The 14288-nt window shown below is 44.5% G+C and overlaps 2 protein-coding genes across 6 annotated transcripts in view; both read left to right on the top strand.

Annotated features, from left to right (window-relative positions):
- ATXN7L1 (ataxin 7 like 1) overlaps positions 1 to 14288 on the top strand; it is a 260052-nt gene that overhangs the window by 168335 nt on the left and 77429 nt on the right. The window lies entirely within an intron of this gene.
- LOC105093027 (large ribosomal subunit protein eL32-like) lies at positions 11169 to 14111 on the top strand. Its single transcript, XM_064487680.1, is given in 2 exon segments — positions 11169 to 12815; positions 12817 to 14111. Coding segments are annotated over 2 exon segments (474 nt in total). The 5' UTR covers positions 11169 to 12618; the 3' UTR covers positions 13094 to 14111.

Raw genomic sequence — 14288 nt, 5'->3', positions numbered from 1 at the left:
AAAAAGATATGCTTAAATCCTACCCACCCCAGCCCACCCAACCCCCACCTATGAATGTGACCTGATTTGGAAATCACATCTGCACATACAGTCCCGTTAAGATGAGGTTGTCCTGGATTAGGATGGGCTGTAAACCCGAGAGAAAGGAGAGAACATAGGGGAGAGGGCCCCTGAACCCAGAGGCAGAGATTGGCATGGGGCGGCCACAAGACAAGGGCTGGCGAGGATTGGGTGACGCCAGGAACAGAGAGACCTGGAACAGATTCTCCCTTGAAGCCTCCAGAGGGAACCAGCCCTGCCAACAACTTGATTTTGGGCCTCTGGCCTACTGAAGTGTGAAAGAATACATTTCTGTTGCTTTAAGACACCCAGTTTGTAGTGCTTCGTTCCAGCAGCCCTAGGAAACTCAGGCACCCTGCCTTTTGGTTCTCTTGAAAACAGAGGTTTTAGTTGAGGAGGGTCTAGCTCAGTGGTAGAGTTCATGCCTAGGATGCAAGAGGCCTAGAGTTCAATCCCCAGTACCTCCACCAAAAACAAAAAAAAAGGAGAAGAAGAAGAAAGAAAGACACCTAATTGCCTCCTCCAAAAATAAATAAAGTTAAAAAAAAACTATTAAAAAAAAAGAAAACAGAGGCTTTAAATCCCAATATTCTGTTTGCATCAAAGAAGATTCAGCCCCTCACTGAGCAATGACTTCCAATTCCAAAATCTAGCCTTTTTGGCAAGTATCCCCTCTCCTGTACCTCCCAGCTTTGCAGCAAAGACAAGTGCCACTGGGACAAATTTTTCCTTAATCTTTTTAATTCAATGTATTTAAATTAAAAACAAAAACAAAACAATTCACCCATTTATCTCACACCCTACCCCCTGCCTCTGGCAACCACCAATCTGTTCTCTATATCTATGAGTTTGAGGTGTGTGTGTAATATTTATATTTATATTTATATTTTATTTCATATATGAGAGGTCATATGGCATTTGTCTCTGTCTGACTTATTTCATTTAGCATAATGCCCTCAAGGTCCATCCATGTTGGAAATGGCAAGATTTCATTCTTTTTTATGCTGAATAATATTCTATTGTGTGTGGAATACACACACACACACACACACATTATACACACACACACACACACACATTATACACACACACACACACACACACACACATTATACACACACACACACACATATACCACAATTTCCTTATCCGTTTATCCATTGATGGTCACTTAGTGTTGTTTCCATGTTTGGCTATTGTAAGTAATGCTGCAATGAACATGTGAGTGCATATATCTTTTCAAGTTAGTGATTGTGTTTTCTTCAGATAAATACCCAGAAGTAGAATTGCTAGATCATGTGGAAGTTCTATTTTTAATTTTTTGAGGACTCTCCATACCATTTTCCATGGTAGCTGCACCAATTTACATTCCCACCAGCAATACGAGGGTTCCCTTTTTGCCACATCCTTGCCAACACTTATTTCTAGTGTTTTTAATAATAGCCATTCTAACAGGTATGAGGTCATATCTCACTGTGGTTTTGAATTTGCATTGGCCGTGTGATGAATGATGTAGAGCATCTTTCCATATACCTGTTGGCCATCTGTGTGTCTTCTTTGGAAAAATGCCTATTCAGATCCTCTGTCCATTTTTCAGATTGTTTGGGGGGTTTTTGCTATTAAGTTATATGAGTTTTTATATTTTTTGGATATTGGCCCATTATCATATTTATGATTTGCAAGTATTTTCCCCATTCAGTAGATTACCTTTTTATTCTGTTGATGGTTCCTTTGCTTGTACAAAGCTTTTTAGTTTGATGCAGTCCTACTTGTTTATTTTTGCTTTTGCTGCTTTTGGTGTTAGATTCAAAAATCATCACCAAGACCTATGTCAAAGAGCTTACTGCCTATGTTTTCTTCCAGGAGTTACATGGTTTCAGGTATAACATTCAAATCTTTTTTTTTAATCTTTTCTTTTGGAGGGGGAGGTAATTAGGTTTACTAATTTATTTATTTTTAGAGGAGGTACTGGGGACTGAATCCAGACATTCAAATCTTTAATCCATTTTGAGTTAAGTTTTGTGGATGGTAAAAGATAGTGGCCCAGTTTCATTCCTTTGCATGTTGCTATGTAGTTTTCCCAACACCATTTATTAAAGAGACTAGTCTTTCCCTGTTGTATATTCTTGGCCCCTTTGTCATAAGTTAATTGACCATATATGCATGGGTTTATTTCTAGGCTCTCTATTCTGTTCCATTGAGCTATGTATCTGTTTTTATGTCAATACCACACTGCTTTCATTACCCTAGCTTTGTAATATAGTTTGAAATTAGGGCGTGTGATGCCTCCCCACTTTGTCCTTTTGTCTCAAGATAACTTTAGCTATTTGGGTTGTTTTATGGTTTCATACAAATTTTGGGACTGTTTGTTTTATTTTTGTAAGAAATGCTATTGAATTTTGATAGGGATTGCATTGAATCTGTAAATTGCTTTGGGTAGTATGGACATTTTAACAGTATAAATTCTTCCAATCCATAAACATGGACTATCTTTCCATTTATTTGTGTCTTTTTCAATTTCTTTCACTTAAAGTCTTGTTTTCCATATATAGGTCTTTTGCCTCCTTGATTAAATTTATCCCTAGGTATTTTATTCTTTTCAATGCAATTGTAAATGGAATCATTTTCTTAGTTTCTCTTTCTGATAGTTCTTTATTAGTGTATAGAAACACAAGAGATTTTTGTGTATTGATCCTGCAACTTTATTAAATTTGTTTATTAGTTCTAACAGTTTTTTGTGTCCACGTGGCCTCTGAGCTACTCCATTGGCAGCCAGTATGAACTAGTCTATAGAGTAGCTCAGGGGTGGAGTGGACACATGAAGCCTATTAGCTCTGACCCTACCGCCCAGCTCAGCAGCCCAGCATAATGGAGCTGCCTCTTGAGGGTGGAGCTAGAATCCACAAACAGGCCAAACAAAAAGAGTTTTGACCTCCTTGCTCTGTAGCATTCACGGGAAAGAGGCTGCAGGGCTGTGGGCCATCCTGGTTTGTGCCAGCCTGAAACACATGGGCTTTGCCACAAAATGCACGTTCAGGGTCCAGAGGTTGGGTGGGCAGCCTAGTCCTAGGTTCTCTGTGGCCTCTTTCTGCCTGGCTGGTATTTTCCTTCAAAGGATCCATTGCGTCTTCCTTTAAAAAATATCATAAAATTGTGGGATTTGTGTGCTGCAAAAGACCTGGGGTATGATTCAGTCCAACTTCCCACCCCATTTTATTTGTAATAATACCACCTGCTATTTGTTGAATAATAATACAAATAATACCAAATATTTATTGAGTAGATACTATGTGCCAGGAAATTTTCTAAGTGCATTGCGTATATTCACTTATTTAGTCATCACAGCAATGCTGTGCAACAGGGACTCTCATTATTCCCAGTCTGTAGATGAGGAAGCTAAGGCGCAGAGAGAAAAGGAACTTGCCCAAAGACCAACAGGTAGCAAGTAGCAGAATCAGGATTCAATCCCAGGTTTGTCTAACCCTGAGCCCTTTTAGCTCCCTGCTCCGAGGAGACCCCCAACACAAAATGACCTACCCCACTTGATGAAGCCAAAGAGCGAGAGTATAGAGATCTGGGGCCACAATGCCAGAAAACTTGAAGCAATTCTGTATTCTCTTAATATAGGCCCAAGTCTAAACCCACATGCACATGCAGGCATCTGCCTGCCTGCACCCATGCTCTCACTCTCTCTTTCTCTCAGCTCTTCCTTCATGTCTGAGGGTTGCCTGGTGGGCTAGTGTCTGTGACTGAATTAAAATGCATTTTGAAGTCACTATGGAGAGGAGCTTGTGTGATGAGCCAGAATCACCACTACCTGTGACCGTTGCCTTTGGGACACGCAGCAGAGTGAAAACAAAGCTGGGAAGCCATGCGGGCACAGAAGCGCGCACGCGCGCGCAAACACACACACACACACCAGCCCCTTCCAAGAAAACACAAGCTTAAAGGTAGGGATTTAGGAGAAAGACTCTGTTGTATTATCAGTTCGGCTATCCTGTTCTCGTCAATGTAAAACGTTTCTCCAAAATGAGTTTCACCCGAGTTTCCCTCCCAAAGGTACACTAGTCAGAGCTGGCTCTGAGAGGGGCAGCCACAGGAAGGCCACAGCGGGCCATGTTGTCTCAAGATGAGGAGCCGGCAAACAGGAAGACAGAACCTGTGGGCTGTGTCTGGCTGGGCAGAGCAGAGGGCTGAGGCTGCCAAGCCAGCCCCTGGGAATTCTTCCAAGTTTCCCTCTGGGATGGCCCTCCCCTCTGGCCTAGGGTGTTCACAGTTTTTTCAAGATAAGGTCACAGGGGAATGACACCCAATCCATGCCAGCACGTGTCCCGTCCCCACTGTCCCCCACCCCCAGCCCTAGGACCAGGCCTCTTCCCCACATGGCGAGGCCTTGGGAGTGGCTGTGAGAGGTGCATTATGTGAGAGAGAGAGCAGGATACGGAGGGGAGGGGATCGCTGCGCTCCAGCTGGCCCGCCACAGACCCGCTTGGTGGCTTCTGGAGGACAGTTATTAATGATGTGCTGCTTCAACACCGGTTCTGCCGAATGACTCCAAAGTCGTTCCAGCAGCTCAGTGCAGCATCCTGTGGTCACCTGCCTCTTGCAGTACGTTTATGTGAGTCGGGCCTTCAGTTCCTCCCTTCTCCTGCTGCCCTCATGGGAGCTGGAGGCTGTGGTGGGCATCAGCAGTCAGAGATGCAGGCTGGCCTCCATGCCTCATTGCCCTGTGACTCTCTACACATGTCCCTTTTCCCCGGTGCCAGCTGACTGCCCAGCAGCCGAAGGGAGAGGTGGGGTGGGAGGGCTGTTACCGTCTGAAGCTGTGTCCTGGCCCTGCCATCCAACATCCGGAGACAGCATCTGGGCTTGGTTTGCTGTGTTCGTTGCTGCCCAGACTTTTGGGTGGGTGAAGGGTCTCCTTGCTAGGATTTCGGTAGAGTCAGAACAAGAGCAGAGAAGCCATGTGTAGGGAGCCAAGGAAAAGTTCCTGTAGCCCCAGGTCTGAAGGGAGTGACAAGGCCATAGGGAGGCAGTGAAATAAGTGGCTTTGCTGATGTGGAAGGAGGCAGGGCTGCCTGTTTGCTTTTCTGCCAAACAGGCGGAGAGCGCCCTGGGGCACTCCTCTGAGGCAAAGAGAATGTGCGAGGGTTCCTAAAGCAGAAAAGAGCCGTGCTGGCTCTGCACGTTCCAGTCTACACTCTGCAGGTATTAATGAAATAACCACCTGCACTGAGAATGGCTGCCCGGAGAAGGAACTGTGGTCCAAAGGCTGCACCAAGATCAAGATGTCAGGCTTCCTAAGTGGTATTCAGACTATTTAAAGAAGTAGATTCCAGGTTCCAGATTCCAATCCACGCCCCTAAGTTTCTTATGGCTTAAGATGTAACTTGGCTTTGGGTAGTTATCCGACCAGAAGACATATAAGGGATTATCCAGTCACCCTGGGATTTGGAAGACTCCAGAGTTTGGGGCACTGCTAAAGAGAGGCTCCTTTCCTAGGCTCTCTAGCAGCCCAGTCTTTGAACACAATTCTTGGCCAGAACTTTCACAGTGGCTCTTTCTGTTCACCACCGCCTGCTGGAAAGCAGAGATGTACTTCAGAAGCACTGCACACTCCTTACGCCATTGCCTTCTCTGTAAGTGGTGGGTTTCAGTCTGTCTTCTGTCTGTGGAGCCGCCAAATCCTGTTTCCGTCTCCGCCGTAAGCTCCAGGTACACCCCCAATTTACATAGATATCAGACACATTACTATATATGAAGTGGGTAAGCAGCAAAGACCTACTGTAGAGCACAGAGAACTATATTCAATTTCTTGTAACAAGCTGTAATGGAAAAGAAAGTGAAAAAAAATCTACGTATGTATACGTATAACTGAATTGCTTTGTGGTACACCTGAAGCTAACATTGTATATTGACTACATGTCAATAAAAGATAAGAATAATTAAAAAAAAAAAAGATATCAGATTGGCCCAAAAGGTAATCTAATCATTCCTAGACTTAATTCTTTCTGAGAAGGCCGGGACCCCTGACCAGTATCCCCTGCACTTGCTCCTGCTCCAGTTTAAGCAGAAGCCCTCGGGTGCCTCTCTGGTGTGTCTGGTATTTTAGCCATCAGCATCTTTGCCTCAGGGATTTTCACTGGAAACCTTTCACTGGATAACTAATTGGCTGTACTAACAATATTAACAAAAAATAAAAAGGGACATAGTGAAACATGAAAAATGAATAACAAAATTTAAAAATCTTTGTTGTGAAGTACAAAATATTTGAATACATTTTAAATGCGTGTAGATTCATAGCAATCCTATGCAAGTCCCTGATTTTATTTTGTGGGTTGTACCTAAGCACTGGTCTTCTAATTCTTTCACTCATAGTATTTTATACTTTTTTTTTTTTGCTATTGATTCATCTCCTCATTTGGCATCACATTTTGTCTTTTTCATTAAAATTTTTTCCTTCATTGAAAGAGGCACCCGCTTCCAAATACTAGGATGTACATTTGTCGCTGAGTTTTATGTTACGTTGTGAAGGCCTCTACACTGTTGTGTGTTCTTGGTATATTGTCACATGTCCACTGATAGACTGTCCAAAGTGCTATGGGAAATGTGGGTTCAACTCTGTACCTTCAAATCACTGAAGGATTTGCAAACCGATATGTTATCATTTTCTAGTAGTATGCAATCTAGCTTTTATTTCACACTTCCCATAAGTTTTATCACCGCGTTTTCTCTCAAATCGATGTATGTAATGGTTATCATCCACTATTTTAAGACCGCCACGTCTGCTGGTCACTGTATGGATCATTATAAGGGCTAAGATTTATGTGATATAAAAATGAGAGTCCTGCATCAGTGGAGAAATGAAACCAGACTATCAGCTAGTTGAAACCAAACTGTCAACCAATTATTTTATCTTTTACAGCAAAATTGCCTTACGGCCAATTAGTTCGGCAGCAGAAATGCTTGTGGCAAAGATGCTTACAGAGGAATTTCCCAGCACCCCTCTCTGGGGTTCAGTTAGTGCCTTAAGGCACTTTGGAATCCTTACCTAGTGAGCCAAGAGACAAGGTTATGCATGAATTTAGGAAACCAGAACTACCCAAAGCCCCAGGTAGCAGTTTTGTATACGGAAGCTTTTTAACCTATAAGGCCTTACACAAATGTCTAGGATAATGATTTTTAAAAGTACCCATGTTCCCCGGAGAGGGCCTCCCAAGCCCTCAGAGGTGGGGCAGGGTCTACCCCATGGGCACCTCAGGGACTGAGTGTGGGAGAAATGTGTTTCCCAGAGGAAAATCAAGGTCTGTTTGTGGAAGAAGAGACGAGAGGGGATGAATGCTGAGCAGGTCAAAATACCAAACTCCTTTTTCCCTTTCCTTAGTTTCCCTTCACTTATCTGTCCTTCAGCTACCAATTACCAAAGAAAAAGAAAATCTCTCTGTTGTACTGGCAATGCTTGTGGGTCTGGTGACCATTGTGGACTGGTCTCCGTCTTTTCTTGCCCATCTGGAATCTGGGGGTAATATGGAAATACTGCAGGCAGCTTGATCCCCAGCTTCTGTTCATCCCCTGTTTGTGATGTCTCTCTGTGCCTGGAGCAGGTGCTTCTTTTCTCACCCAGGGACCCTCCCCCCAGAATAAAGCCTTTCTCCCCATTCTGCGCTCCTGTGCTGCCGCCTCCCTCCAGCTTTGGTCTTGTTCTGGACTTCCTGTTCTATTTTTGAACAGTCAGAGCCTGGACGCAGGCCTCGGCAGACTCATGAGCCCGTGTGAATGGTAAGCATCTGACCTGAATACCTGCCCTGCTGTCAGTGACATGGGTTTGCCCCACGGGCCAGGTAGTGGTCTGCCTGTCACCCTCCCCACTCCTAAGCCGGCCAGCCGCATTTTCTCCTCCTGCTGTCAACTGCCAAGATGCAAACTGTGTGAAGAGAGGTTCCTTGCCTGGGAGATTCCAGAGTTCACAGGCCTGTGCCCTGCCTCTCAGGGGAGCCCTCAGGCATCCACACCAAAATGTGGGTGAGGCCCTGCCTCTTTGGAACAGCGAGTTGAGCAAACAGTGCTATAGATTCCTTAAACCTTCTTCAATCCTGTCCACCCTGATGAGGGTGGAGGTGGAGCCCATTTTCATGTGTCCTTCTGATCACTCAGCTCACAAGTGGCACACAGGAACTCAGAATTCAGGCCACTAGCTGGCTGGCTCTGATCCAAACAAGAACCTCTGCAAAATGCCCTGCCTTTCCTGTGGCCACTGGGGCCGGACTCATGTGGGTAGGTGCCCACGAGAATGTTCTTTCCCCCTCAGATGTCTTTATGTGGTTAACCAGGAGGGTCTGGGGGCAACCTGGCATAGGCACAGGACTCAACCCCAGAGGTCACCTGTCATTATGTTTATGTCTGGCGCTTTGTTGTTGCTGCTGTTGTTTTAAAAGAGGAAGAGTTTTAAAATGAGAATTCTGGGGTCAGCTTTGGTGACAAAGATTTTTTTTATCTTATTTAAACCTTACTTCCCCCTATGTCTTCTCCCCCGTCAAAAAAAAAAACTTTTTAATGCTTGATGATATTAACCATTTCACAGTTTCAAGTCTTATTAAGAAAGAATTATCATCTTCTACTTCTGATTTTAAAATATTTATATTCTTACTGTTATGAAAAATTCTTGCACATTAAGGACAAAAAAGAAAATACAGTAAAGAATGGGAAGGAATAGGTAGTTCAAGAGAGGAGAAATTCAAGTGGCCAATGAACATGAAAAATGTTCAGTCTCACTGGTCAAAACAAAAATTAAAGCAGAATTTTTTCACTTTTCAAAATGGCAAATGTTTAGAAATTAATAATACCCAGTGTTGGTGAGGAAGATGGGAAACAGACTTTCTGTGGAGCTGGTGGGTGTGTGAATTGGGTCTCCCTTTCTGCTGGGCATTTGATTACATGTAGCAAGAGCCTGCAAGCACAAATTCTACTTCTAGGAATTTATATAAGAAAACATACAGAAATGTGTACAGGAACTTAAAGGATGTTCATGACAGAATTATCTATAATAGCAAAAAATTGGAACCAATATGAATACCAAACTGTAGGGACTGTTAGAATACTAAGTAGATCTTAAAAAATTTTTTTTAATATTTAATGACATGAAGACATATTTATGATGGAAAAAGTGAGAAAAAACAGCATTTAATGCGAAGTGCTCAGTATAGTATCACATTTTTTAAAATATGCATGTATGCATATTCTTAAACAAAAAAGTGTAGAGACTATGGGTAATTTTTATTTTCTTCCCCATTCATACCTGAATTTTCTAAATTCTTCATTACACAGTGATTGCTTATATAATTAGTTTTTTTTTAATTTTAAAGAACAGATAACTTGCTAATAGTGCCAGAGTTGAGGTATATGAGAGCCCACTTTGATTTTGGAGTTTTTAAGGGTTTGAGGATTTTTTTCTGGACCAGAGTCTAAAAGGATCAGGAAATAGCTGGGCCCCCATGTGAAGTAATCTAACTACCTTCATGGAGATCCCCAAATCCTGAAGGAAATAGAGGAAAGATAAGGTCTGCTCAGGTTTTCATTTTTCAGCCTGGAACCTTTCATTGAAATTTTTCCTTCCAGATATGAAGAGTAACTATTTACATGTCCCAGTGGGATTTTAATTTATATAATGGGGCTAAGATTACATTTTTTCTTTGTCTTTTAAAAAATCCTTAAAATTCTGCTTGTAGCCCATTCTTCCAATTGAAAAGCAGACCTGACAGTGGCTTAGGGATGGCATTATTGTTCCCTTCTTCCTCTCCCACGTCCTTCTTCTCTCCCTCTTTTTTTTTTTTGGTGGAGGTAGGGGGTCCCTTTTCTTTGCCTTTGCCTTTAGCCTGCTAGTGTCTGGGATGCGCCAGCCCCAACGGAGACAAGAGGGCTATAAGGGCTGGGTTGGTTTGGCCCAGAAAGGACTGGAATCATCATTGCAGTATTTGATCTGTGCTTGGAGCTGATTTTTCTTCACTGCTATCCTTGCTTCACCTCTGGGGAATGGGGTTGGGTACGATTTTTGATAGACATGCCAGCGGGAACGGTTTTACCAGGTATCATCAGGTAACAGAGATGGGAACAAAACTATTGCTTAAATGTTAATTTCTGCCAGTCTCAAGTGAGCACTTCCCCCACCCTTGGGGTTGGAGCCTTTGACAGTATTGGGAGCACGTGCAGACCTAGGTATTAACGATAGTGCCTTTAGGCATTGTTCAGATAGCTCACCACTCCAGTTATCCAAGACTTCCTTATTCTTTTTGAAAGCTACTCTCAGTTTTGCCACCAAAGGAGTTCAGGATTCATACTATTGTAAAGCATGATATGAAACGACATGAGTTTTAGAAAATTGGGAAGCTCTGAGAAATTACTGGGACTGCCCTGTACAGAGCATTTCCTGAGTATAGATTTGGGGCATCACACTCTGTGCAGTTATCTCACTTGATGCCCACATGAGCTCTGGGAGCTAGATACTACAGTCCCATTCTCCAGATGAGGAAAAAGGAGGATTAAAGAAATTAAGTTCTTTGCCCAAAGTTTCCAAGCTGGTAACTGCTGCTGGAGCTGGATTTTGAACCCAGGCCTCTTCTTCCTGGCATACCAAGTGCTAATGTATCGATCTGGCCTGGACAATGAGTTTCCATCCGGTTTGCTTCTGATACAGGGCTCCTCAGACGCGAGCGTGCAGCGGATCGGCCTGGAGAGCTTGTAAAGCGCAGATTCCAATTCAGCGGGCCTGGGGTGGGCGGGACCGTGTGCTGTCGGGTGGTGTTCATGCTGCCGCTGCAGATGCAAGGCCCCCACCTGGAATAACGCTGCCCCAGGCTGGCAGCAGGCAAAGGCTCTTGGTTGCAGACTTTGGATTTAAGTTCTCACCCTGCCAATTAGAGAGGGTGGCTTGGGCGAGCTACTTAACTGCTCTGGACTTGCTTACTTGTCTTGAAAATAAGGATTGAAATAACAGCTACTTCTTAGAGTTGTGAGAATTAGATGATGAACCACATGAAGTACTTACAATTGATAGTTCTTTATCAGGGTTTGCTTTTATTTGTAATATTTGGAGCCATGATGTCCTGGGATGGAGGAAAGTGTTGTGGCCTCAGAGTCAGATGGTTTGAGAGCCTGTCTAAGCCATTTCTGTAAACCCGGAGTCTTCCTGGAGGGCAAGGGTTCTGCAGAGCCCTCATGTACCTCCAGGCAGCAGGGCTGATGGGCACCTGGGTAGCTTCTTGCTATGGGGACCAGTAAGGTGCTTGAATCCCAAGGTTTACCTTAGAAGTCCTCTGAGGCCTCCTGACAGGTGTCCTGAGGATGCACGCGTGGCATCCAGGGCCCACATCAGACAGCTCAGCTAGCACACAGCAAGTACCCTGTGCCAGGTGGCCTGCTGGAGTCCTAACCTTCCCCGTTTGGGCCTTGAGTCACCCTATTGCCACTGTGCCTGCTATGGTTTAAGGGCCTGAAGCCTTGCTTCCTTTTTATTGAAGCTTTTTATTTCGTTTCTCTCTGGGAAGGCTCCATGAGCACACATCATTTGGAAAGGAAGACAGAGGCACAGGTCCTTGCCCTCAGGGCCCTCTCTGGAGCAGCCTCGGCCACTTCACCCATTTCATTCCCACAGCACGTTGGGCTCTGGTGCAATCAGATGTGTATACAGGGCAGTCCTTCCCCTCGGAGCCCAGCTGCAGCACCCTGTTCCATAGTGGGAGGTTAGTCATTTAGAGCCGTCCTGCACTAAGTGTGTTCTGGCATCACCATCACCAGGCCCCACCCCTGGCAGTTTGAAGGTACAGGTTTTATTATGATTCAGATACAGTGAGGCCAACCGATCAGGAGATAATTGCCATTGAAAAGATACTTTATTATTCACAGTTCCCAAGAGAGGTGGCATGCCCTGTCACACAGGGCCACACGGGGAAACACCTGGGTCAGTCAGGAGGCAGAGGGAGTGGGGAAAACCTGAACAAGAGCCTTTATTGAGGTTTCAATAGAAAGGGACGGGTGAGGCAGAGTAAGCAGACTTAGGACTGGCTGGGTTGAATAACTGAAGCAGACTCAGGCTTGCAGGGGCTGCCTCTAGTCATCTGGCTCCTGACCCTGGGGTGACTGGGGCAGGGAAATAGTGGCCTGGAGTGTAGGGCTGGATAAAGGAGTTGATTGTGAAGGTGGGCTTTGGATTGGCTGGTTTGCATATGAAAGTTGCCCTTGCAGATGAATCCTTTCCTAGCTTTAGAAATTGGCCAGCCCGGGATCAGCAAGGCCCTAAGATGTCAGAGCATCAGAAATACAGAAAAATAAAAAGGCATGATTAATACACTGACCTACGGAATCAGAATCTGCCTTTTAACCAGACCCCTAGGAAGCCGATGAGCACATAATGCTTGAGAAGCACTGCTGTAGGGCGCTCTTCCCCGACACTTTCAGCTGGGTTTCCTAAAAGCGACAGATACTCTAAGCCATTCTGTGTACAAGTAAAGATGGTGACGATGGGTTCATGAGACTAGGTACACCAATACAAGGCTGAAGTCTTAAATGGAAGAATGTCCAGCTCTCTTCCTCGGCGCTACCTACGGAGGTGGCAGCCATCTCCTAGTCGGCATCATGGCCGCCCTCAGACCCTTCATGAAGCCCAAGTTCGTCAAAAAGAGGACCAAGAAGTTCATCCGGCACCAGTCAGACCAATATGCCAAAATTAAGTGGAACTGGCAGAAACCCAGAGGCATTGACAACGGTGCGCAGGAGGTCCCAGGGCCAGATCCTGATGCCCAGCATCGGCTATGGGAGCAACAAGAAAACAAAGCACACACTGCCCAGTGGCTTCTGCAAGTTCCTGATCCACAATGTCAAGGAGCTCGAAGTGCTGCTGATGTGCAACAAATCTTACTGTGCTGAGATTGCTCACAATGTCTCCTCCAAGAACCGCAAAGCCATTGTGGAAAGAGCAGCCCAGCTGGCCATCAGAGTCACCAGTCCCAACACCAGGCTGCACAGCGAAGAAAATGAATAGACAGCTCGTGCACGTTGTATTTTTGTTAATAAAGCCATGAAACAAAAAAAAAAAAAAAAAGAATGTCCAAGGGGGAGGGTATAGCTCAGTGGTAGAGTGCATGCCTAGCATGCACAGGGTCCTGTGTTCAATCTCCAGTACTTCCATTAAAAAAAAAAAAATCCAAGAACATTAGCAATGCTTTCCATTTCCTGAGCATATGCCTCATAATATTCTTTTGATTATTAATAATGATTGGTGTAGGGGGAAAGGTATAGCTTAGTGGTAGAGTGTGTGCTTAGCATGCACAATGTCCTGGGTTCAATCCCCAGTACCTCCATTAAAGATAAATAAATGAATACAAACCTAATTACCTTCCCTCAACAACAAAAAATAAAATAGTTATTGGTGTAGCAGCCATAGATACTGTCCAGACAGATGTGGTGTTACCTTCCATAACAGAACTTACTTAAAAGGAGGGAACCTACAACCTGATCAGTGGATGGAGAGAAAAGCCATATTTTCATCTCATTTTTATAATGGGAAAATTGGTCATTAAATTATTCAGTGAAAGCCTGGCTTCCCAGCACCCTCAAATGAGTAACGCCTCAGTTTCTTTTAACGGGGCATTCAATCTCTTTGGAGTGACCAGTTATCTCTTCAGGTGACCAGTACAACTTACGGTTATCACCACACACAGAGAAACTTTTCTGGAAGGAGCCTTGACTGGCCCACTCCACTTGGAGAAGAGTCAGTGTCAGGAAAGAACAGAGGAGAAGAGGAACAAGAACCAAGTGTGGGTGCCACTTAGAGTCCCAGTGCTTGGACATAAAGGACCTTTGAAATCATCCCATCAAATCCTTCATTTTAAAGACAAGGACACTGAGGCCGAGATGGTTGTAACTTGCATGTGGCCCTGTGAGTCCTTGATGCAGAGACAGGGCAGGCTCCTCCGCTCTCCATAACACACTGACCCACCATGGAGTTCCCCCCACCCCCTCACCTGCCCATTTCTACAGAGCACCTCTTCCCTCCTAGATCAGAGCCAAAACACTCCATGCCCAGTCTGGCAGTGCTGACAATGCAGCCCTGCATTTTATTTCTTCACTTTATTTATTTATACCCTGCCTTGTTGCAAAAGGATTTAGGGCCATTTGTAAGGTTGCAAACAACAGAGCAAAATAGAATAAATTTAAAACAAGTGAGAAAGATGAGA

Source organism: Camelus dromedarius, chromosome 7 (assembly GCF_036321535.1).
Source record: "Camelus dromedarius isolate mCamDro1 chromosome 7, mCamDro1.pat, whole genome shotgun sequence".
In the NCBI taxonomy this organism is placed as follows: domain Eukaryota; kingdom Metazoa; phylum Chordata; class Mammalia; order Artiodactyla; family Camelidae; genus Camelus; species Camelus dromedarius.
This window is presented reverse-complemented; position numbering and strand designations above follow the sequence as displayed.